This window comes from Pagrus pagrus (genome assembly GCF_965226575.1).
Source record: "Pagrus pagrus genome assembly, chromosome: 10".
In the NCBI taxonomy this organism is placed as follows: Eukaryota; Metazoa; Chordata; class Actinopteri; order Spariformes; family Sparidae; genus Pagrus; species Pagrus pagrus.
This window is the reverse complement of record NC_140194.1, coordinates 7,289,374-7,315,783: the sequence shown is the minus strand read 5'-3', so window position 1 is coordinate 7,315,783 and position 26,410 is coordinate 7,289,374. Positions and strand designations below refer to the sequence as shown.

The 26,410-nt window shown below is 44.8% G+C and overlaps 1 protein-coding gene across 5 annotated transcripts in view; it reads right to left on the bottom strand.

The window, feature by feature from the left end:
- The window catches only part of LOC311263906 (genetic suppressor element 1-like), a 39,595-nt gene extending 13,491 nt beyond the window's left edge, over positions 1–26,104 (bottom strand). Inside the window, exons 1-2 of one of the 5 annotated variants that reach the window (XM_084364272.1) lie at positions 25,424–26,104; positions 1,667–1,846 (exon numbers count right to left, since the gene is read on the bottom strand). In XM_084364272.1, coding sequence (XP_084220398.1) covers positions 1,667–1,846; positions 25,424–25,460 — 217 coding nt within the window. In that variant the 5' untranslated portion in view covers positions 25,461–26,104. Of the gene's footprint in view, positions 1–1,666; positions 1,847–1,940; positions 2,028–3,681; positions 3,769–9,601; positions 9,660–10,694; positions 10,816–25,423 lie in introns of those variants that run through there. The other 4 variants (XM_084364273.1, XM_084364271.1, XM_084364274.1 and 1 more) reach the window with 4 other exon arrangements.
- Between the last annotated feature and the right edge of the window lie 306 nt (positions 26,105–26,410).

Sequence of the window (26,410 nt, the reverse complement as noted above, 5' to 3'; positions counted from 1 at the left end):
CTCATCAGATCTAAAAAGATGTCAGGATCAAACAATCCCCCCGTGTCTTAATAGAGACGGTACACGAAAAGGAAAAACTAGCAATTCTGACAGTGCGCTGGCCTGTGACGAGGTAAACAGTGATTCAATCATTTTGATGAAAAGCTTTCTGGCGAGATGCGACAGAAATAAAGAAAAGTGTAAAAAAGATGCACGAGGTAGAGGAGCAGAAGATGAAAGTCTGTGTGTGACGCTGATGAAGAAAGACAAAAATCAGACATGGAGAGAGAAGGAACGAAGGACCTCATAGATGATGGCTTTTTAAAAAAAGAGACTGGGGTGGGACACAGTGAAGGTGTGTGTCGTCTGTAGCTCCCACTCTACCATTACTCCATTACTGTAACACTCACTAATCAGTCGACACACGCACAGAAACACAAACACATCCAGAGGCACTGAGGAGGAGGAAATAACAAGATGGAGCCTCAAGGTAGAGAGAGAGCCACAGGGAGGGAGAGAGAGGGAGAGAGGGAGAGAGAGAGAGAGAGAGAGAGAGGGAGAGAGAGAGAGAGAGAGAGGGGGAGAGAGAGCTTGTTATAATTGACTGTAATTAGATTCTCATTATTAGGAGATGAATGGAAATGGATGAAGGAAGAGGCAGAGAGGGAGAGGTCAGAATAGGTCAGCCCTTATTCAACACCTTCATTAGGACACCAATGAGCTGAGAGTGGACACACACACACATTTACACACACACACATTTACACACACACACACAACCAATGAGATACTAGGCAGTAACGTTTTAATCCACCAAACACAACCTTGGTCTGTGATATGACACACAAACAGTCAGTGGTGATGTGCTGCGGCACCATTTTTTAGCTCATTAAAACCTCGCACACATCTTAAAGGAACAGTTCGACATTTTTGGAGAATATTTGCTTCCTAGTGGAGAGTTAGACCGACTAGCTGGTTAGCTTAGCCTAGCATAAAGACTGGAAACAGAGGGGAACAGTTAGCCTGGCCAGAACCTCTACAGCTCACTGATTAACGCGTTATATCTTGTTTGCAGCAGTTTTACAGGGACAGAAACGTATTCCTAGGCTCGACTCAATAACTACTTTTGTTATATAATCAAAATAATTGTAATAAACAATATTACTTTCATTTGAAGACCATTTTTTTTGCCAATGACGTGATATTTCCGTATAATAGTTTAATAATGCAAGTAGTACACCCTTTCAAAGAGTACAAAACTTTTAATTCTTAATAATATTAAAATTCCTAAAATAAAAACCCACAGCCAAACACAATATGGCCTCTTGGGGCTCCATTGGAAAAGATTGCACTTAAATAAGTATTACACATTTGGCAGTTAATATACCACTTGTCATTGGGTCATGTCCAAAAAAACAATTAAATCAAAAATATAAGATATTTAAGATGTAACGTAATGATCGTGACAGGCCTACTTTTCTATATATATTCCTTAAATTTTGTTTGTATAGCTCAGTTTAGTGGTTCAGAGTTGACAGAAACAATGAAAAGGTGTAGATATAATAAAGGATGTTGAACAAATCTGACAGCAGTAGAGGTGCTTGTTTTTCCGTGTGTGTGTGTGTTCAGGACCACGTTAGCTCTCCAGGGCCTGGGTTTTAAAATAAAAGGTTAAATCCCCACTCACCTCTGGGATCCTCGGCCTGTTTGGCCAGTTTACGCAGGGCAGCAGCGAATCCGGAGTTTGCAGACTGAGCAACTGCGTTCCCATTGGTTAGTGGGCTGAGGGGACTCACAGTAGCTGTGGTGCGACTTGCCGTGGAGATCATTCCTAATGATGGTGATTTGTTGGACTCATGGTTCATACCTGCGGAGGAGACAGGGGGAGAAATTATGCCGTGAAGATCCAGTCGGCGAGAAAGTGTTTGATTCTTCTGTCAGCTGAGGAATTATATTACCACCTCTTTATAAAAAGAAGGAAGATGTGAGAAAACGCATCAGATCTCGAACACAGTTGATATCTTCAGCGGATGAAAGTCATCACACACAAGTGCTCGAAACAGAACGGACAAGTGTGTGTGTGCCTCCCTTTGTGTCTGGACATCATAGCGAGCGCATACGCGTGGGTCAGCTCCACTAGAGACAGAGCGGAGGGAGTAGAGCTGTGTCAAATAGAGCGGTGACCCTAATAGCAAATCACACACATGAGTGCACACATTTCCTCGAGGGAGCCAGTCAACACATCTTAAGAAACCCGGCAGTGTCTACACGCAAACATTATTAAGTATCACTGCAGTTTTACACTCTCGCACAGATGCAAGCATGTGCACACACACACACACAGCAACACACACACACACACGACCACAGAGACAACTAGCAAGCCCATCGATTTACTGAACAGTGGACGCACTTAGAGCAAACGTGGTCGGACTAACCTTTGTCTTCACCCTCTACCCTCTCACTGACCCACTAATGTTAATTACAGCTGGAATTAGCCAGCAGCCCCCCCTGACTGCTACAGCAATGACCTCATTACCACCACACACACACCTTTCAAACACACACATATACCACAGGAAGAGCAAACAAACAGCCAAAGCAGTAAACACACTCATGAAATATTCATAGGCGCACGCACACACACACACACACACACACACACACACACACACACTGGAACACCACTTATTGAATGTTCTGCTCATCTCGCGGGCGGTTTTGAAGAAAAAAAAAGAATAAAAGGCGGTCGGATCTGGAGAGTTTGTTCATCAAAAGTCTCACAAATCTCGTATTCGCACACGTCAGATTAGTCGTCTACCTTCTGCCTGCCAGCTTTCACACGTGTGAGCAAGAGCAGGCAGAGGAAGCTGTCGAGCGACGAGCGGAGTGAGAGCAGAAGATTTATGAAGGAGGGAGCAAAAAATGAACCGAAGCCAGAGCTTAACAAAGTAAAAGTGGAGACTGACAGAGGTCGCTGTATGAAATCGTGTAGACCCGTCGGAGAAAACGTATCGGCTCACATCTTCTGAAAGCTTCGAGTTAAATATCATCAAAGTTTTGACAAAAGCTGTTCCTGCGAAGTTGATGAAAAGCCTCCTTTCCCCCAGTTTCAGATAACTTGTCAACCTGCATCTAACTGCGTGTAACGCGTACAGTTAACATACATGCAGCTTCTGACACGTATGATCACTCCTCTTCTCTTATATAACCTGTGTCGGGCACACTTATCATTTCTTTCTTCAGTCTCATGTATTTACATGTCACGCTAATAAAGCAAATTGAAATTGAGATGGACGGACAGAAAGGGAAAAGAGAGATGAGGCGAGTAAAAAGCTCAGATCCTGACAGGCTGTGTGTGTCTGTGTGTGTGTGTCTGTATCTCTGTCTCTGCTGAGCCCAGCAGTCAAGGGAGAGATGATAAGACAGTTTCTATCGACTCTTTCTCCTCCTCCCTCCTCTGTTACTCACTCTCTGTTTCCTTCCCCTCTCTCTCTCTCTCTCTCTCTCTCTCTCTCGTTTATCTCAGCATACTGGTGCTTATTTAACAAAAGCCAACACACATAATCTCTCTCTTGTCTCTTGCTTTCTTTTCCCTCGCGGGGCTATTTTCCTCTGATATTTTTCTCCGTGTCATTCACAAGAACACATCCTAACATATGCATGTGCACATAATTCAAACATGCAAACAGACACACTCACCCTCCCGCTCACTGTTTCTCCTCCTGCTCCGTCTTTCTGCTCCTCTGTGAGACTCTTTCTCTCTCTCCCTCTCAGCCTTGCAGCTGCTACGTGGTCACGTGACCTCTTTTCTATCCACTCCCCCCCTCCTCTTCCTCCTCCTCGTCCTCCTCCTCTCCATCCATCGCCCCCCCCCCTCCTCCATCTCCCCATCTATCACCCTTTCCATCCCACCTCCTCCTCCTCTCTTCTCCCGTCTCTGTCACTCTTTTTATCTTTCCATTTTCTCTCCTTAGCTGTCCCTCTCTCTCTCTTTTAAACTGCGCTCTCTGTCGTTTTCTTTTCTCTCCTCATTCTTCATCCCTCCTCCTTTTGGCTCGCGCTCCCGGGAGGGTGGAAGGTGGTGGTGATGGTGGTTGGGGGGGCTGGAGGAGGAGGAGGAGGAGGAGGTGGGGGGTAGAAAGAGGAGGAGGGGGGGGTTTATGGTGATGACTGGGAGGGTGGGTGTGTGGTTTGAGCTGTGTGTGTGTGTTAACCCTCCATCCATCACTTTGTCTCTCCGCTAGTCAGCTCTGTCTGCTTTAGGGACACGGCTGATGTGGGGGAGGGGAGGTTTTCTGACAGTGACCTTTCACCCTTCACCTCTGACCTCCTACTGCCCTGGACAGCAGGGGGTTGCGGGGTAAATCACACACAACAGCCCTAAATACAAATTAAGACATATTTTTTTAAAGTAATGGCTGAATAAACGGCTCCAACGCTCAGAGCACTGAAGAAAAACTGTTCAAGGGGTTAAAAGAGGAGCTAATCATGTCATTACTGGGGCAGGAAATGATGCCAGTGCCATGTTGTTTTTTGTCCTCTAAACAGTGGCCATTATAAGACGCGTAAGACGTCGGCTTGTCCGTCTCTTTTGACGGCGTGTTATGTGTGCGACCAACAAGCAGGGCATTTGAAAAGCAAGCTAAGAGCAATTGGAAGCTAACTCAGAGGAGAAGAACAGCAACCGGAAATGTCTGCAAACTGGTTGGACGACGAGGATGATATCAACAGCCATAAGTCAGGATGGTGAATGATTGTGACCGCCATGTTATGACACTGTCATCGTTAAGAGGGCGCTTCCTGAGGTGTAGGTAAAACACAAGACTAGACGCTGACGCTGTTGTGTTAAACGTTTGTTTTGCTTGTGGAACGTTGTTTGTTCAGTGTAACAACAAAACAAAAACAAAGGCAGCGTACATTAGCATCTATGTTGCGGCGGTATGTTGCTGTTACCGTGTATTTTGCTAGCGTTAGCATGCTAACATGATTACAGTTATCATGTTACAAACAAGCTAACGTACAGACATTGCGAGAAATATACAAACATATTAACGTTACTACAAAAATGCTAACATTTGGCACCGAAGCAGTAACGTCAACAAATGTTAATGTTCAAGCAGACATTTGTGCTCATTTTGAGGCTGAACGACTTCTCTTCATAACCAAACACGTTAAAAATGAGAGGGCTGGAGAAAAATAACAGAAAGGGTAGTTTCTGAGATCAGTCTGAGCTGTCAAACAAACACACGGCCACACTTCACTCACACAAGGTCAGGGTGTTAGTTTCTAGCGAGCTAACAGCTACAGCTGATGACTGTGCACAGCTGGTACATTGGCTGTTTGGGGTGATTAAACAGGACGGCTTTGACACTTAGATAAATAAAACAAGGTGAAATGTTGAATTTTACATAAAATCTGAGAGTACCTTGAGGGTCTGGCTCTCCATTATCAGCCTCAGCTGTGCTTTGAGCTGACTGTAGACAACCTCGTGCTAACAAATGCTTTATATGTAACATTAAACGTGTTAGCATGCTAATGCAAGCATGTGGCTAACTAGCCAAAGTAAAACAAATTAGTTTCAAGGTAAACTGTCACAGGTACAGTTCCTAACAGGTGTCTGTTTGTGCAGCTTTTTAAAAAAGGGAAATTCAAGCACCTCTCAAGCATTTTCAAGGTAGCTAAACCAACAATTTCCAGACTCTCAAAGCCCTTTTTCATAAATCGTGACTATAAATGTAATTGCATTAATTCAAGTCTACAGAATTCCTTAATGCCCACAGCCATCAGTATATTTACTTTATGAAAAGTTTATGTTAACTGCTCATTTTGACGCCAGGAGACAAAATCAAATATGGTGCCAGGATTGTACGGTTGAAATTAAGCATTTTCCAAATGTTCAAGACTTTGTGAGGACCCTGAGGTGTAAAAATTGGACCTGCTTGTGGCGCTAAATGGAAAGTCAGGGGATCACCGAAGTCAGTCCACTTCGCTCAGCAGTGAAAAGAGTTGGACAGACTGACCCACTGACACTGACCGTCCCCAGAGCCACAATCAAGCATTCAAACACACGCTACAAACTAATAATATAACCACCTCGGGTGTGACTCATCCACTCACACACAAACATACATAATCACACTCTGATCAGCATGATGTAAGTGATATAGTACATGTTGAGGCCTGTGTCTTTGACACCTTTTTGGTGTCGCTCTCCCTCTCTAACATGCACACAAACAGGCAAACACCCACCACACACACAGGGGGACTGTGAGGAAGGCGGGGGGGGGACCTGCTCTGCCCTGTCAGCTCATTAAAAAGCACAATGTCTGTCTGTGTGTGTGTGTGTGTGTGTGTGTGTGTGTGTAGGGATGGGTCATTAAGATGGAAGAAGAGGTTGTAACACACTACCTACTCATTAACCCTCATCACATTGGCATGTCTGGGTGTGTGTGTTCTTGACGGCTGCTATGTTAACACTTAGACATTAGATTGACTTTGCTCATTTGTCTTTACGAACAGTTACCCAACATTAGACCAATAATTAGTGCACGCACACACACACACACACACACACACACACACACACGTTCTCTTAACATAAACTGAATGTGCTCTATTTAAGTTTTAAGACATTATTATTTGTGCTCCTACAGCTGATAATAATCGCAACAACAGCTACTGTTGCAGCTACAATAGCTGGCAGACTTTTTCAAATTCCTCTGACAAGCACGCAAACACACACACACACACACACACACACACACACACACACACACTCACACACACACACACACACACAGCGAGAGAGAGAGAGAGACAGAGAGAGAGAGAGAGGGGCAGAAAAAGAGGGAGAGGAAAAGTAGCCAAATGTTTTACAGCCTCTTAAACTTGTCTGTAATAGCAGTCAGAGTGGCGTCAACACAGCAGTCTCCAGGGTTACTCCAGGGGCTGCTAAATGGCTTTACTAGCTCCAGTCACTCTGCAGCTCACACAGAAACACTTAACACTTCCTTACAATCCATAAACAACGAACACACTCTCCCCACTCCAACATCTCACACACTCACGAACACAGAAATGGGCACGCAAATGACCATAAACGTCAGAAAAAACGGCATAAAACAGAACAATGACATCAACCAAAACACGCTCGTGTGTGTGTGTGTGTGTGTGTGCGAGCAGCCTACATGCAAAGAGAGGCGCATACACAATCAGCTGACTCAGGATTCAGGCACCGTGCATCACAAAAACGTATGCATGTGACCCCTCGGGACCAAACAGCCAGCACGCATTTATGGTTCTGGGATAAATGGAGCAGAAAAACCACATACTGTAATAACCAACACCTCCAGCGAAGACAAAAAAAACAAAAAAAAACCAGGAAGCTACACACGGGATGAGAGAATTAGGAGCACACAGCAGGGAAAGAAACAATGAAGGAAGTGTAGCAGTCATTACTCTGGTTCATATTAAACAGTGTGTCTGCCAGAGCTGAGCCATGTTTACTGTGCAATCATAACAGAGTCGAGATGTTAGTGAAAGGTCTATAAATTATCGCCGCCACAGCTTAGAGCAGAATGTGGACTGTCAGCAAAGATGGGACGGCTACACTGGAAAAGCTCTTCTTCTTCGGCTCTCTCCTCCCGTGAACTCGGGCCTCCTGGCTGCAGGGCGCTCTTCCTCTTTCTGTGACCCCTTCTCCATTTCTCTAATCAGCGTACTTGTCTACGAGTATCTTGTCACTGTCTGTCAGATACAGAAAGAAGATATAAATAGCAGCCGTTTTGGGACCCTGACACTTTTCTCTTATCGGCCCGCGTTATCGTTTCTTTGCCTTGTCATTTCCTCCTCGCTATCTCTTCCCCCGGCCTCCAACCACTCACTCGACAGCCTCCCCCATCACGCCGGCTACAGTTCTGTTTTTTCCCCCCTCTGTGTCATCGATCTCTTCTGCAGGCGTGTGGCTCAGTCTTGCCTCTCTGATACGGAGATGATGCAAAAAGATAAAACAATCTGAGGCAAACCAATCTTGCTCTGTCTCGGTTTGCTTCGGCGCCTCGCTGCGTCTGACTCTTGCCCGCAGGAGTTTGTGTGTGTGAGAGTGTGTGTGATCAGCGTTGGTGGTGGGAGTGTATACAAAGGGTCATGTAAGACTGTTGACAGCCACAGTTCCTCCTCCTCCTCCTCCTCCTCCTCCTCTGGCCTGAGGACGGCTCTGCTCACCAGGTGCCGACACCACGGTGGCTAGACCTCAACCATCTGAACAAACATGAGGGGGGGAGAACACACGCAGACGCACTCTGGCTGCACAAAGGTGTATGAAGACAATGCAGACTAGCAGATGCACGGAGACTGGCCTGACAGGCTGCTGTTGGCTGTGTAAAGCGTAAAAGTGCAGAGTGTAACTGAGGTGTGAGCTGTGAGAGAAGACCAGCAGAACAACTATCGCTGTCGTAAACAATGACGAAAGAGTCCAGGAGAGGTTTGAGCCAGAGGGTTCACCGACAGGTTTTATGGATTGTTTCCTTGTTTATTATAACTGTACGGATTCGATCGGAGCAGTGAGAAAAGTAGTTGATTTCTTCCTGTGATTACTTCTGTGTCAGTGTGTGTACCTGTCTTCTGGCTGTTATGTGTATGTTTGACTGAAACATGAGCCTGTTCACCGCTGGAAGAAAATAATTTCCTGTGTGCTCGTCCACCTCTTCAGTCCCATTTTTCTCGGTATGTAAACAATGAAGAGTGTTCGGTGCAAATTCATTCCACAGGCTACTACAGTTTACATTTGAGGGATCCGGGAGTACATTTAAGGACATCACATTTAAAGCATCGCAGCAAAATAAAACTAATCCTCGCACTACACCATCTAGGACAGAAAAGGACTATTTAAATTAAACGATACTGCAGTTAAGATTGTTTACTCAAATGCTGTTTCCAAGGTCAAGAAAGTAATAATTCTCTCGATTATTAAGCTTCAATTAATCGACTCAATACAAATAGGAAGTCTGTCTCACACCCTCGTCTCCGCCCTTAAAGTAAGTTATTTAAGAGACTCCCAACTAAACTCAGATTATAACTCTAACCCTGTTGACCATCCAGGGCCCGATCTATTACACTTACAGTGATATAAAACATTAAAAAGCTGCAAAACCTCTATTTTGAGAGGCTGAAACTTCAAAATTCTCAATTAATCGTCAAAATAGTTGCCTTCCTTTTTCTGCGGATCAATTAATTGACTTGTTTCAGCTCTCATGACATGAAAACAACAAGGGGAAACGTGTCATGCAGTATTTTTTCTTATCATTTAACAATTAATGTACCAATAAATACAGTACACTGCTTTTATACAGTATGATAAAAGCACAGTTTTAATAATTACTAATTCAATAAAGAAATAAGAGCCCTGGGGTTAATCTGAAGCCGTGGGGTGTAGGGCTTTATAGTAGCCTATCTATATGAGAAGGAGGTAATTAAAGAGATTGGAGGTTTACTCAGTAACCCCTGCTGAGCAGCTGGTCTACGGCAGGTCAGGAGCAGCACATGGCGCATGGACCGTGTGTGTGCGTGTGCGTGTGTGCGTGTGTGTGTGTTGAACTCCACCTGCGGGCTGTGTACACACACAAAAGCGACGTGATCCGCTTGACTGCTGCTAATGCGCCCGGCGGCATCTATCTCAGCCAAACAATACAGTCGCTGTTAAAGGTCCCGGATTAAAGAGCGACTCCTCTAACTCCCATGGGTGCTGCTGTGTGACAAGACAAACCATGACAAGGAGGAAGATGATGGGTGACACACACACACGCACGCACACACACACACACACGCGGCGGTGTTTTAGGTGTGTCTTCCTGTCCGTTAAGTTTGCTCGGAGCAAACAGGAACAGGTGTTTGATCACCGACGAGTTTGTCAAGAAAGATAACATAACTGGGAACCACGAGCTGCACCTTCTGCGGCTGCGTCAAGACGGACGCAATTAACTGCGGGAAAACACGGAAGTGAGGGGCTCTGCCTTCAAAATAAGAGCAGCTAGCGTTCCCGAAATGACCATTTACAACGCGAGGACATTAAAATAAACACGCGATTGTGTTTGTTTGCGCTTGAAGTGTCCTTACAATACTGTCTTTGGCTCAAACGCGTTAAAGTGACGCTTTATTTTGACCGTGGTAAACCGGAAGCTGCTTCCTCCCGCTGTCTCCTTCACACTGTCCGTCAAGCTGAACCAGTTTCTCTGAATACATATTGCCGACTGATTCAATCACACACTGCCCACTTTGAGCGTTATAGTCTACCGCAGTTCATCTAAAAATAGCCTCGAGTGAAACTAAAAATTTCACTTCCTCCACTGAAGAAGACGGAAAAACAAAAAGGATGAAGGATTCAACCGCCCGCTCATATTAAAGCGAAACTGGTCCCAGCGTGAAGAATAAAGTAAAGATAAAGTCACAGACAATACGGACAAGGTAGGATACAGCCCGCAGAAATAAGATGAGGTCGAGATCTTTTTAAAAAGAAGAAGCCATAAGGTCATTAGTAAAGTCATCAGTCAGCGCCTGAAGACGACATCCGAGCAGCAATTCAGTCATAATTTATCAATTCAACCCCGCGTTGACTTTAAAAATGCGCATACATGTCGGAGGTTTTATTCACTCCGGGCAACAACAAAAGCAAACAGACGTTTTGTACTCCAAACAAAAGAGAGCAGACAACTTACCGCCGCACCGGAGAAAAGACTATCCTCGGTTTTTGCGCATCCTTAGTGGATAAATTACAGCGGCTCTGTGTGTGCAGCGAAACACTGTGTGATCCCCACGATACCACCAAGAAGGACAACACGTTAACTGTCCTCAGGGAGAGAGACACAGAGAGAGAGACACACAGAGAGAGAGAGAGAGAGAGAGGGAGGCGGGGTATGATGGTGGAGGAGGAGGAGGGAGTTGGAGGAGGAGGAGGAGGAGGAGGGCGAGCACCTGCTCCACTGACGCTCCCTGGAGAGCTGGAGGGATGGAGAGAAGGAAGATGTGGCCCCGCAGACTGCTGATACCTCACAGCCTGGACATGTTTACTGTCCACTGGAGACAATCAGATCTGTTCAAGTCAGCTCCTCCTGCTGCTCCAATGACTGCACACTGGTACAGAGCAGTCCTAACATGCTCACTTAACTGATCATGATGATAATAGTAATAATAATGAGGACTAGTATTGATCTTCTGCTGCTGCTGCTGCTGTTGTTGATGCTGACGTTACTGACAAGGTAACACTTTACATTAAGGAACACATAATATGAGTAGTTACAAGGGGACGAATTAGGAACAAATGAGTAATTAACTGCTAGTTAACTATTACCTGATGAGTAAATCCTAAAACTAATTTTACAGAGTGGATAATTAAGTAATTAAGTAACAAGTGAGGAATGAATCAGGGATGAAAGGGAAAAGGAAACAGTAAGTAATCAGAAGATATTGATGAAGTAATGAGGGACTACTTAGTAACGACTTAATATTACATATCACTACTTGGAGTGCACGTAAAGAGTAATTAATGTTTAAGTAATTAGTATTTAATGAGTTGTTACTAGTTTTGTGCTGTTCACCAGCTGGTTCAGAGTTAATCAGGAACAGCTCATGAAGAAAGTTGTCTGTATGTTGATTTAAAGTTATGAATTAATTAATTATTCATCAAGATTGGAGGTTTATCTACTATATAACCCTTCATTAGGAATTAGCAGGGAGGTACATATCAACACATTTCTTAATTGACAGTTCAAACTCACCATTAGCTACTCTTTGATATTGGATTAGGAGTTACTCATTCACTAATGATTAGCTAGCAGTTATTGTAAAGTGTTACCAATATCTTGTTTAACTCAGCAAAAGTAACATTATTTTAGAGTTGTGTTTCTGGCGGGCCAGTCCAAATCCAATATTCACGCTTCTTTAAACTCTGTTTTGATCCATAATGCTTAATGCTGCACTTTGTTCACTAGCTAGCTGCTAATCTTGTCTGCTGTTTGGCGCTGAGGAGGTAGGTTTATCAGAGCATTTTCACTTCAAGGTCCAGTGTGTAGGATTTAGTGGCATCTAGCCAAACTCAACGAATGTAAAAAAAAAAAAAAAAAAGCCTTCTCTAAAGCCAGTGTTTGGTTTGTCCGCTCTGGGCCACTGTAGAAACATAGCGGTGCAACATAGCGAATCAATGAAAGACGACCAGCTCCCTCCGTTCTAAGGTCACGAAAACACAACAACACAATCTTAGTTTCAGGTGATTATACACAAATAAAAAACATAATTATGAAGATTATATTCAATTTCTGCCAATAGATCCTCCTAAATTATACACACTGGGCCTTTAATGCTGCATTTTGTTCACCAAGCTAGCTGCTAACCTCGTCTCAGGTAGCTTACACTGGTAGCGTCACTTAACACAGAAGCTAACTGCGACTCGAAAGGATCAAAAGGAGCAAAACAGTACATCTGCCTACTGTAAAACCAAAACAAAGAGCCAAAACACGCTAAAACTCGTACACATACTATGTGTTATACGAAGAGAAATACTCATGATGACCTCACTGATTCTTTCAAATGAATTCCACCTGATATTTACTAAAAAATACTGTATGAAGCATCACGTTATGAACATATATTCATTAACATTCATGTGTCATCATAGGCTCGCTCAGCCTGCTTCATTTAGTCTAATATTTCAACGTGTCCCGTGGGCCTCTGTGTCTGTCTCTCTCTCTCTTTCTTGATCGTTCATCCCTTCATCTCCCCCATCCCTCCATCCCTCCATCCTCGTCTCCCAAGCAGCTGCTCCACTTTGCAGCTATTTAACAGCTGTTTTGCATCGATTTGCGCTTCCGAGTGCAGATTTCTACCTTGTCCATCCTCCTCCTCCCGCTCACTTTTTACCCCCCCACCCTTCCTTCCTCTCTTCCTCTTGCATTTCTAAGATGCCAGACACACAGTAACACCAAACAGCCTTGATGTTTTCCTCAATGAATAGACTGTCTCCTTCATATCTTTCCCTGAGATCCATTCAGCGATGAAAGACGCGCACACACACACACAAGCATGCAAAACACAAGCTGGCACGCATACACCCTAATAGACATGCACACATATTTGCACCGACATGCACGTGCACGCAGATTAGCGGCCCCCTACTTCCCCACTTTTCTCTCGATGGATACAACAAGTACTGAAGGAAGCAACGGAAAAGAAAAGAAAAAAGTGAGGCTCCCCTATAATCCCCAAATCCCTCTCTCTTGTACTCAAACCCACACAAGAGAAAAGAGGGGGAGTGAACGAGAGTTGTGTGTCTTTGTGAGTGTGTGTGTGTGTGTGTGTGTGTGTCTGCTGAGACTAGTGTAGCCTGACATGATTTATGGTTCGGCTGTGCACTGCAGGCAGACACTCTCAGTTTTCTCTGAGGTGGGTGTCTCACCTCCATCCTTTGTGACCTATACAGGTTGCACAGTGTGCGTGCGTGCACGTGTGTGTGCGCGCGTGCGTGTGTGAGAGAGGAAGATAAACTGTAAAATGTACACACGAGCTTGTGTGTGTGTGTGTGTGTGTACAAGTGCAGGTGCATGAAAGAGAAGATAAACCCGATCGAACATGTGCTGCTGCTCTGTGTGTGTGTGTTTGTGTGCAGTGTCGGGGTCAAAGCGCACAGCGGTGTGTATTCTCCGGGTGGGTTATACTTGGCGGTGGACTGTAGGATCCCCCCATTAAGCAGCGTGTAAAAGAGGCCAAGCACAGAGGCCATTATGAACTCCGGCAGTAATAGCTCCAGGAATCTTATTGCCTCTGGAGACCTGGTCATTAGCCTATTCCTCTCTCATAAAGCCCTCTATCCATCACACACGCAAGCATACACACATTTATATGCAAGCGCAGCCGCACACAAACACACACACACGCAAGCACATGTTTGCCTCCGTCTCCTCTGCTGCTTTCTTGTTCTCTGTCTATTCATCTCCGGCGAAGAAGAGTATAGCGCTGCAAGAACGATCCACCAAGACATCCACAGATGTCTTTAAAAACAGATGCACTCGCTCTCACATGAACACAAACACACGCAGACACACACACACACCAACACACGTGCACACACACAGATGCTCATTTACAAAAGCAGCCAGGCATAATATCAGCCATGAACCCAAACCCCTGATTATTTAAATGTATTCCTCCTTCCCCATCCAGTGAAAGTGAGACGCTGTAGCAGCCTGTTAGCTCTGGTCAGGTAGGAGATTACAAACAGAAACACTGTCACATACAATGGCGCTACGTGGCAGGACAAGCATTATAATGGCACCTAAACCCACCTTCAGAGCACACACACACAAACACACACACAGACGTACATGTGCACACACACACACACACACACACACTGTGGCCAGATTTATTGGCGATTCAGACAGTGAAGACAAACCGCAGAGACGACAAGGAGGTGAGGACACTCTTTATCCTCAGGCACACACACAAACACACACACACACACACACACACACAATCACACACACACACAGAGCCACTAGTGTATCGCCAAACAGTACAGTACACATATTTACTTTCACCTCTGCACACACACAGAAGCCCACACCCTCAAACTAAAGCTAGAGTAACTGTTGTTTTAATATAGGCACATGCATGCCCACACACACACACACACACATGCACACATACATTCAGAAATATATATATATATATATATACATACACACATATATAGAGTACATTGTGTACCAGCACACACAAAGCAGAGGGAGTCCAGAGAGAAGAGATACCTGGGGATGAAGACACATTGGCAAAGGTAATGCTGGAGTCAGTCACTCTGTCCTCAGGCAAAACACACACATCCTCATACGCGTACACCGACACACACACACACAGACACACACAGACACACGCACACACGCAGTGCTGTAAAGATAAGCACTAATCCTGTTTATTACCTCCCCCCTCTCTACACTCTCCCTCTCTTTTTCATTTTATCTCTCTCTCTCATTTTCTCCCTCTCTCCCCTCTTCTCTTATTTTTCCTGTCTCTCTTCCTCAAGCCTATTTGAGCAGCGTGCACACACACACATACACGCAAGACACGCTCACACACTGTCAGTTTACTCCTGTGATGTTTGTTGGCCTGGGGCTGAGACGAGGAAACAGGGAGGGGAGTGTTGATGTGCGCTGCTCTTTTCCAGCTCCAGCTCTGTTCACGTCCTGCAGAGAGAATTACCTTCCCTTTGTTTGTGTGAAGGGGCTGCTGCCTTTACCATCTGTGCAGCGGATACAGTGGCAGGCATGCGTGTGTGTGTGTGTGTGTGTGTGTGTGTGTGTGTGTGTGTGTGTGTGTGTGTGTGTGTGTGTGTGTGTGTGTGTATGTGTGTGGGTGCGTGTGTACCGCTATAATCTTTCAAAATAAAGACATTTCACAGGACCTGATGTCTTAAAGGGGACATTAAGACTTGAGGGATGAGATTAAAGGTTATAGCTGAGGTTAATGGAGAAGTGTAAGGGTTGGAGAGTAAGTGTCAATTTAACGTTTTCACAGTTATAATCATACAAATATTACCAGAGAGGTAATACCTGTCACGCAGGTGCAGAACGTACAAGCTTGTTGACAATCGGAAATAGTCTTTGTGGTGTGTTCAAGTGCAGCATTTTGGCCAAGACACAGGAGACATGAGACGACACAGTAGTTGGCCTTTGTAGGAGTGTGTTTGATGTCAGTCTGATGTGTCGGCACCTTAAGAGAATTGCTCATGGGCACTTCAGTGGGGGTAATGAGTCCAGGAGTCCTGGAATCAAACTGGGGACCCTCTGCTTCTCGAAGCTTCAGGCCACCACTGCCCTTTGGATAAGGCTGGCATTATTAAACGAGTCCCTTACTCTCAACAGAACCAACATTATTCTGTCCCTTATTACTTTCTGCCTTCTCCAGCCTGTCTGCAGCCCTCAGCTCCAACACCACTGAACATGTAACTCTGAGTCTAACTCAATATTTTTTCTAAGGATAAAGTCATTTCCTAAAAACAGCTGGGCGCTGTAGCTTTTAGCAAGTGTTGCTTAAACACGAGTTAATTGTGTATTTGCTCGGCCTATTTTAGACTGCAGATTATTACAGTTTCGTGCTCTACTGAGTGTTTACAGCAGCAGGATGGTGTATGTTGGATCAACCCAAAATAAAGTTACAACGCTCATGTTCATTAAGGAACAGAGGGACTACCACGAGCAGGGACTTTGATATAATGTCCTCATAACTTAATGTAGATCCTGGTCCCTGCAGAGGGGTTCGTCCAAAGGTTCCTCTCCCCTGGGGAAAGTTCTTACGATGGAAATGTTATTGATAGAAGAAAAACATATTACTAACATACTACTACCAGCCTTATCCTTTAAGTTGAGCTGCATTTTTTATGTGCATGAACCCGTGTTTTCATTTTTAATTGCTGTGCATGAACGTGTTTGTGTGTCTTGTGTTTGTGGTTTTCTTGAGCTGAAGATGCAGCTTTTTCTCATGGGGACAAACTACAAAAGAGGAAACTAAACCGAGCACTACGTTAAAACAAAAAAGATCAGGAAGTTGTGGGTAAACTCTTAACAGATTAAACATAAAGACAATCACGTTTCTTCTTTCATCATCTTTGCTCTTTACTATTCATCGTTTTTTCTAATTCTCCTCCTCTTACTCATCCCCTCAGCCATCGCTCCTCCCAGTTGTTATTTCCTCCACCTTCCTTTTCCTTCCCTTCCTTCACCTCCTTCCTCCATGCATGTCCTCTCCCTGTCATGTTTCGCCTCCCTCCTCCCTCGCTCTCTCGCTCTCTCGCTCTCTCTCCAGATGGGTGGCAGAGAGCAGCAGCTTGCTGTGGTCAGGCCAATTATTTACATAATTATGATCTCCCACTTAACCACATGATCCCTTACCTGGGCGTGGGCAATTAAAGCCGGCATCATTATGCAGATTATGCAAATACAGTCAGAAGCGGAACAAGGTGGCGAGAGATCGCACATGAGCTAACACGTGCCCTGTAACCACGCGTGTGTTTGTGCACTGTTGATGTGTGTGTGTGTGTGTGTGTGTCAGAGGGTCAGCGACATATGTGTGCAACAGAATGTGGGAACATATTTGACAGCTTTCCGAAATGTTATTTGTATTTTTTTTAATTTATTTCCTTCGTGCCACTCGCTGTCCACAAAACGTCTGGATGTCAGACACCAGCCACTCCACAGATGTAGCTGCATACGCTGCGTGCTGTGACATACTTGATGGGATCACGGCAGAATGATTTCAAGACTGAAGTTCACTCATGTCCTTGCCAAAACTGACATGAAAGAGTGAATTGAATTTTGTGGTCAAGGATAAAAACTCAACAGCAGTTTGTCTCTGCTGAAACATCGCCACGGTTACTCTGGATAGTAAGAACTCATGTCAACACTTCATTAAAACTGCTTTCTAGTAAATCTTGTTTAGGAAAAAGGCCCATGGTAAGGATAGATGGAGCGCTACGTCTTGTTTTGTGTATTGATATTTGCATCAGTAGGATCAATACCCCACAAAAAATGAATCCGTCTCACATTAGCTCAACTTTCGGGCACATAAACACTCTTCTCAGCCTGTGAAAGTTGTGAAAAATCGACTTGTTAGCTCAAAGAGAAGCACATAATGAACGCTTTTGTTATCGCTGAAAATTGTGCTATGCTTTTAACATGCACGCTACAAACGAAGAGTAGCAAAAGCAAGTGTTTGGCTCATCACGAGGTGGTAATAAAATATACTCAGATGGAGCATATTGATTTGTAATTAGGGTTATTGATCTTTATGATAATGGCAGTGGTGTGGTTAATATTTAAACTAAATGTCGAGGTGTCTGTGGATTATCTGGGATGTTGTTTCTCCCACAAATGTGATTTTTCAGTGTTGTGAGCACCGACAACAAAATTCACCTCTGCTGTCTCTGAGTGACGGCTGAAATCTCAGGAAAGGATATCTCAGAAACTCAATGAATAAAATGGAAAACATCTGCATGGCTAGATAATACAAGGGTGAACGTGAGAAATAAATCACTTTTTGGTGAATGGACCCTTTAACCCTTTAAAGTCAGGCTATGTTTTTGTGCCTGCTTGAGATCCAGAGACAGATGCACAGAGAAGAGTGTGTGTGTATGTGCATGTCCTTGCTACATAGTGAGGACCGGACTGCAAAGTGAGGATATTTTTGAAAAGGGAGGACATTTTGGCCAGTACTCACAACTTCAAAGCGCTGTTTGAAGGTTAAGACTTGGTTTTAAAGCTGCACTAGGTGCATTTTTACAGGTCTATGTATCATCGTTTAGTCGTATTTGCCTGCATCGCATTAAATAAAAATCAACAACAAAGAGACAAAGCTCCTGATACATGGAAGAGCAACATTTTAGAAGTACTTGAAAGCCATATGTTTACATTTGTACTTGTGAACATTATAGCAAAAGAGGCTCGCATTTTGAGTTATGGTGGAGTGAAAACAAAAACACCACATCAACCAACTCCTACAGATCAAGAATAAAGGACTACTGTTACTATAAAACGTTACGTAGTGCACCTTTGAGGGTCGTGGTCAGGTTTGGGTTCAGGTCAGGGTAATAGCTGAGGTAAGGCACTGGCCTTTAGTTGTGATGGTTAAAGTGGGATCAGGGGCTCGGGAAAGCCCCGAGTGTGTGTGTGTGTGTGTGTGTGTGTTCACTGAGAACATGCTAACATGGTGCGGCCAGGTGGCAGACTGAGCTGTGCCCAAAATCAACAGGCACTTCAGTGAAGCGACATCATTGATTGTGTCTGTGTGTGTGGGCGGTGTGTGTGTGTCTGTGTGTGTGAGAGGACCACATCCCTCCCGGCAGTGGCAGCTCACAAAGAATGCATGTGCAAACACACATCTGCATTATGACGCACACATGCCCGGTCTGTCGGTAACGGCCATCTAACTGCTGTTAACCTGCTCTCTGTGGACGCCCCTCCCTAAACACACACACACATGCACGCGTACTCACTGCACACACACACACATACTACATACACACTGACACTTTCAATCAATTATGTTTTGACATGGTTCATGAACATGCAGATGGTGCAGGACCAGCGGGGGCAGAGGACTGAGTAGCTCTCTCTCTTTCTCTCTCTCTCTCTCTCTCTCTCTCTCTCCCTGTTTAACTTAGCCCTGTAGATGTATGTGTGTTTGTCTATGTGTGTGTGTGTGTGTGTGTGTGTGTGTGTGTGTGTTAAGGAGTCCACCGCCCTGTAAAAGATATTAATGCCGGCAAATTTTAGCTGCTGTATTTTCATTTGGCTAATCCTCCTGCCATCTGCTCGTTATCATACACCGCGCTGCTTATTGCAGTTTTACTCTGTGTGTTGGTGTATGTGTGGACTGTGTGCATGTGCATGGTGTGTGTGTGTGTGTGTGTGTGTGTGTGTGTGTAAGTTTTACAAAACACGTGCATGTCTGTGTGTGTGTTAGCTTCCAGGAGTTGTCGTTATCACCTCGGGTCAAAATCTGCTGGCATTTATCCCAATCTCCCCAGTCCAGTGAGCAGGCGGGCTGCATGTGTGTGTGTGTGTGTGTGTGTGTGTGTGTGTGTGTGTGTGTGTGTGTTTGTGTGTTTGTGTGGGGGTGTACATTGTGAATATGTGCTTGCATGTGAGATCTCACATCAAAGCTTGCCTCTTATTCTAAATGGATGTAAACATCACAGAGCAGGCATGTTTGCCTGTGTGAGCTTGTGTGTGCTGGTGTGTGTGTGTGTGCTGGTGTGTGTGTGTTGCTGGGTGCACATGTGCTTTAAGTGAATCCTCTGTTAATTAAGAGCTCATTAGCGACACCAGCTCTTTGACCAATTAGGGTGGCTTGCCTACTTGCTCACTTGTTTGTTTTCTGGTCGAGACATTACCAAACACGTTGTTTTATTCATCCCTTTTCTTTTACACCCCTTCTCCGGGTTTATTTTCACCGTCTCTGGAGGGTAGAAAACATAAAAAATAGATTATGGTTGTTTTGCGCTTTTATTCTTGGTTTTTTTTTTTTTTCTTGGCAGGAGAAAGTCGTCCAGCTCCCACATGATGTTTGTGTGTGCATGTGTGTGTTTTTTTTCCCTATCTCCTCTGTGTTATCAAGCTGTTGTCATGGTCTTTTATTCATCTCATTAATAACAGCGCCCCTGAGGTGGAGCATCGCGACCCTGTTTTCATCGGCACACGCTAGCGAGCGCACACATGCACACGGTAGCACACAATGATGCATACACACACACACACAAACACACAATTAACAGCACAAGAGAGCCTGACAGCAGCTTCCTTTGAGGCTAGCACCCATCTCAGCCTCCTGCATGAATACACAAGGACTCTCCACATACGTACAGAATGGAAATACGGCCAAACACACAAACGTGCGCGCGTGCCAGCAGCTTCTCCACCCACTAAAAACATATACACACAACACCTCGTGTCCTACTTAAAATAAAGACTCAAAAGCTGAGATTGAATTCTGGCTCCAGCACAGCGTAGAGCCTCACGTACCAGACAGAGCCCGCCTGGCATCCTAACCAAGGTACAATGAAAAAACAAGGAGGGAAGCCGAAAAAAAAGACAGAAATTAGGACACGAGAGAGTCACAGTATGAAAGAGGAAACTGATCCACGACTAAGTCATCATTACAGATCGGTCTGTATCCATGCCGCTCATCAATATTTCAGTTTGCCCCAAACTCGAGCTATTTGTTCTTAATGAATTATTGCCTGTTTTTGTTTTATGACACCTGGATGTGAGGACGGTCCCTCTCACCACAGTGCTCACACTCAGGAATCAGTGTATATGTAGAAAAGGCTGCTTCTGTGCGCCGCAGGAAAAATATTAAGAGTGAAGTTATCAAATGCCACACTCACAGTACAGTAGCCTGAGGCTGTTGTGTTGAGCGCGCGTGTGTGTGTGTGTGCGTTCATGTGACATCTGCCATAAATCACAAACCACAATGTCCTTGTAGCTCTAACACATATCATGGAAATCAATGCAGAGGTCAAGTCGAACAGAGCCACCCAACCCCCGAAAATACCACAGCAGCCAATAAATATGGCAGGCTAATACACACGTCGACAACCCGGCTTTCTCACCCTATTGACTCGCCGCGGATAATGTGTGTGCGCATGTGAGTGAATGCATACATGGGCAGAAACACAAATGTCAGTGACTGTGTGTCCATTCGTCATGCTGATGTTGGAGCCGGTTTGACCCGTCGACATTGTGGGAACAAGAGATGCATTATCTGAGCCCGCTGGGCCTCTGCGTGCAACATGAAAGGATAAATCCGGTGTTATTCTTTATTTTTTACTGTTTGCAACAAATCCTGTCAAAGACCCAAACTAACAGTGAATTGATCCCTCTAACAAGTATTGTCTGTGCAGTTAAAGCCTGATATAGTTAATTCCTTTGTGCAGTGAGCTCCATTGTTGTCCAAAAACTATTAAAAACATTGATGGATTGAGTGTTTTTGTGTTGTGCCGTCCTTCCTCATGATGAACACTTCAGTTTATTTTGAGCGAATCATACAAACGCTGCATCTTGCTGCTGTTTAAACTCATATACCACCTTGACAAAAACAGAAAAAACAGCTAAAATCTGGCTTCATCTTTAATGTGAATGTGCGCAGTCGGCTTTCACTCACGGGTCACTTGACCCCGCAGTTGTCAGGGTTCTTTATCGGCTCCGGCTCTGATCAGCTGAGATGGAAACGCCCATGTGGACACGCTCATTTCCGCCTCTTGTCAGGTGCCATGCGATGCGTAAGCGTGTTTAAGTGAAGGTCTCTGGCTTTAATACTTTTATATAAGTCTCTGTCAAGCAGCACTCAAGGATCATTGAGTCAGCATTGATTTTTAAAGATAGAAGAAGATATCAAAAAGAGTTACTAGTGGTTTTCATGTCACTGCCTGAGCCCTGCCAGCTGCCTGGTCTGTACTGCACATGTGCAACCCTCAACAGAGATGAGAAAGAAGCGAGATGTCTCACTCCTTAGCAACTTAGCTTTCTTCAGAAACAAATTTTAGCATGTGCCCCATGTAGAGAGGCTGTGTCCGTGCTGCAGCGGTCGGGAGTTTGAATCCAACCTGTAGCTATTTGCTGCCTGTCACCTGTCTCATCCCATTTCCTGTCATTTCTCTAAGCTTTCCCGTCAAATAAAGCCATGAAAAGGCCCGAAAACTACTGTCTCCTGTTTTTCTGGCGTGTTTGTGATGATGAACATGACACACGAGAAAAGCAAACAGAAAGGCTACTTGAAATGAGTCATTCGCCTCTTTTTAGCTGGTTTAAAAAGAAAAAAACCTGCATATTCATGCTAACCTTGGTGTAAAAGTGGTAACAGAGGACCGAATGTGTATTCATCCACAGCTGAAAATAGTCCCTGTAAACACACTAATAGTCCTCTTTGAGGGACATTTGTGAGAAACTACAGTGCCCAGCTGTTTTAGTAAATTACTCAGCTTTTTTAAAACAAGGACGTTTATGTTTGTGACCCGTTTTTTGAGATTTACATCTTCAGTCGTCACAAACAGGCCCTTCGAAGTGAACAGTAGTGTGAGACGGACTATCACAGCGTCGGTTTTTGTGGGAATTTGTTGAAAACCAAGAGGAATGTAGAAAATCTCCATCCTGATCCTTTAAACACAGTAAAAAGATAGTATTATTTATTTCCTGACTTGCAAAACTCCCAGCAGCCTTGACGCACCTTCTCGTGGGAATACATTCTGATTTCAAAAGATAAGATTTATTTTATTTTATTTTTTTTTTTAGCGATCAACTGACAAGCCACCGAGCGAAAACAGTAAACTGCTGTAATGTGTGTGGCACGTATCACCAGGGGGTCCGGAGAGTGGGAGATAGCAAAATGCCACTTTCTTTTCCTTATGATACCATGTTAAGGTCACGGTGTGCTCTGGGTAACAACGCGTGACTGTGGCACACACACACACACACACACACACACACCACACACACACCACACACACACACATACATATCCTCTCTCCTCTGTCTCCTATCTCACACTTCTCTGATGGTTTTATGAAAGATCTTCATGTAGATAATATGTATCATTAACCTGATTTTCTATTGTCGCCCCTAATCTCCATTCCTGTCTCATCCGTACTCTGCTCCACTCCTTCTACCCTGACTAATCACACAGTAATCGCTTCACACACACACACACACACACACACACACACACACACACACACGCATCCTTTACCCCTCACCCCCCTACATTGTCAAATGATCATTGACGAGCAAGCGTGTGGCTGACACTGTCTCCACAGCAACGGCAGTTAGGACCAGGAGGGGGGCTGGGGCATCTTCCAGTGTGTGAATGATGAGAACACACACACACACACACACACACGCACACACACACACACACACACACACACACACACCCACACACACCTACATAAACACAAACAGAGCAGACAGGTGCACACAACCACAGATACACACATATGTAGGTGCCAGCTATCACAAAAACCCATTTACACACACATACACTGTCAAGTTTGCACACACACACACACACACACACACAGACGTGCAGAAGCGCGCGCACACACACACACACACACACACACACACACACACACACACATTAAGCGAGACCTAGGAAACTGAAAAAAAAGAGGATGAAAGCCAGAGTGAAGGGAGGCAGGAGGGGAGGGAGGTGGTGGTGGTGGTGATGGTGTGTGTGTGTGTGTGTGTGTGTGTGTGTGTGTGTGTGTGTGTGTGTGTGGTGGTGGTGGTGGTGGTGGGGGGGTTGTTGCTTCCTGGAGAGAGATTTTCTTCTTCTTCCTCTCACGTTCACACGCACGCGCGGCTAGAAATGAGACACACACACACACAAGTACACAAACAATGACAAAGCACCACATAATCACTCAGATTCAATCATTTATGAAAGCAGATGTATAATTCAAAAACCAGCATGAAAGATTCACAAGGCAAAGAACATTGTTTAATCTGCCCTCTGCCCTTCAATTCCCCCCATCAATCCCTCCCTCACTGCCTCTCTCTCTCTCTCTTTCTCTCACCCCCTTCCTCCCCCACTTCTCACCTCTTGCCACAGCGGGGTTTTTAATCATTGACCACAGTCTGGCCCCAGACAACTAAAAGGTTAGAGATCAGGGTTAGGGGTCGGGGGGTGAGAGACACGTCAGGAGGGCTGAGGTTTGTTTTCTGACATTATCATTCGTATCATTCGTATCATTTTCCTTTTTTCTGCTTAAATGCACAAAATCCCAGTTTACGCACCTTTTTCTTTTCTCCTCACCTTGTCATTTTAATTCTCTTCTTCACACCGACTTCCCACTGACCTCTCCCTCCCTCCCTCCTCGTCTCCTTTCTCTTTTCAGTCTTGTTCTGTCATCCTGCCACCGGGCATGTTTAAGCACCTTTCTCAGGTAACCTCACACCTGCCTCAGCAGTGACACTCGCTGAACTCTCTTGTATATCACACACAGTCGCCCGGGAGAGTACAGACAATAGACGTCCAGGCTGTTTGGCTCAGAGGAAGACGCAAACGTAAAGAGCGTTTACAGACCAGCTGTTGTGAGGACACCCTAGGATTATTTCAGGGGCTGCACCTCTTTTTTATTATTGATTAATCAGTAGATTTTATTTAGATCCATCAATTGATCAGTTGGTCCGTAAAATGCCCCATGACGATTTCCAAAATCTCAAGATCACAGATTCAAAACGCAACAGTCCAAAACTCAAAAATATTCAGCTTTCATTCATAGAAGAGTGAGAAAACTAGCACATTTTCACATCTGACACACTGGAACAAAATGATTTTAAAAAAACATAAATGATTAATCGATAATCAAAATAGTGAAGGGTTGATTTTCTGTGGATCAACTAATCATTTACAGTAGTCAACACGTCATTCAGCCCCTTTAATTTTGTTATAAGTTGGCTTTTTTGCACCTAATCAAGCTTGAATTTAACAAAAGATCCATAAAAACTTGAAGAAAACAAACAATAACATCAATATATATCCAAATTGCAGATATAACTTTCAGGCCAGTAGCCAAAGAGAAAATGCACAACTAAAGGCATGAAACTGTGAGCAAATGCTGAAAAAAACTGCTTTACCACCACAAAAATGCTGAATTTAATATAAAAATCAAGCATCTTGGCTGTTTCCAGCAGCACTGGGCATCTCTCCTTACCTGCCAAAAGACGGTAAATCAATGTGACATCACTCAAGCTATTAATTATGCCTTGAAAGAATGATTGAACGAAAGGGAAATTCACTCTCCGCAGCCAGTTCTGAAAGCTGAAGGAACACCGGCAGCACAGAGAGAGAAGTCCACAGGAAAAAATGAAACGCTTGGATAAAAAAAATAAAAAACTGGTCTTACCTGGGAGGTAGAAGTGTGGAGTCTTTAATCCAAACATGGTCCTGGATCCAGTGACTCAGAGAAGAGGAGTCTGGGTTACAGGAGGCGAGGAGGGGGAGCGCAGGGGGGCTGCGGTCGGCCGGGTTAAGGAGCTCGTTGTTGGTGCGAGTCATCAGGCGGCTCCCTGCTCCTGCTCTCTCTCTCTCTCTCTCTGTGGGCCCTGTGGGTGCCAGGAGGGAGGAGGGGAGAGGTCAGCCTCTAGTCTACCTCCCTCCCGTCCTCTTCACCCTCTGGACTGAACCCCCCTCGTGGAGCAGAGAGGTGGAGGACAAAAAAAAAAAAAAAAAAAGGACAGAGAGAAAAGTGGCAGAAAGAGAAAGAGGAGACGAGGCGAACAGAAATTGCTCCACAAGCTGAGGACGGGTGACAGTGTGCTCATGCCATCTTTCACTGAGGAAGGGAGAGCCTCTGAGAGAGTTGGGAGGGAGGGTGACAGGAAGGATAGAGAGAGAGAGAGAGGGGGAGGGAGGAGGAGGGGAAAGAGAGAGAGAAAGAGAGTCTTCAGCCGGCGTCCTCTCCTTCTTTTTTTTTTGAGTCCTGCGCTTTGTAATCCCTTCCTTGTTATTCATTCAGCGGCCTCTTGCTCGTTTGCTGTATAATGATCTGTTTTTCTGCGCCTCTCTTTTCTGTCTCTATTCTTGCTTTATCCTCCCTCCTTTGCCTCAGTCCCACCACTGACTGCTCAGCTCGGCGAAGCACAGAGGAGGAGGATGAGGATGAGGAGGAGGAGGAGGAGGAGGAGGAGGACGAGGGAGGGGAGGGAAGCAAGGAGAGAAAAGAGAGAGAGAGAGAGAGAGAGAGGGAGGGAGGAAAAAAAAGAGGGGAGGAGAATCATAAGACGAATGAGTGAGGGAGAGATGAATGAGTTTATGTGTCGCGCACACACACACGCGCTTGTCTCTGTGTGTTTGTGTGTGAAATATGAAGAGAGGAGGAAGGATGATTTAG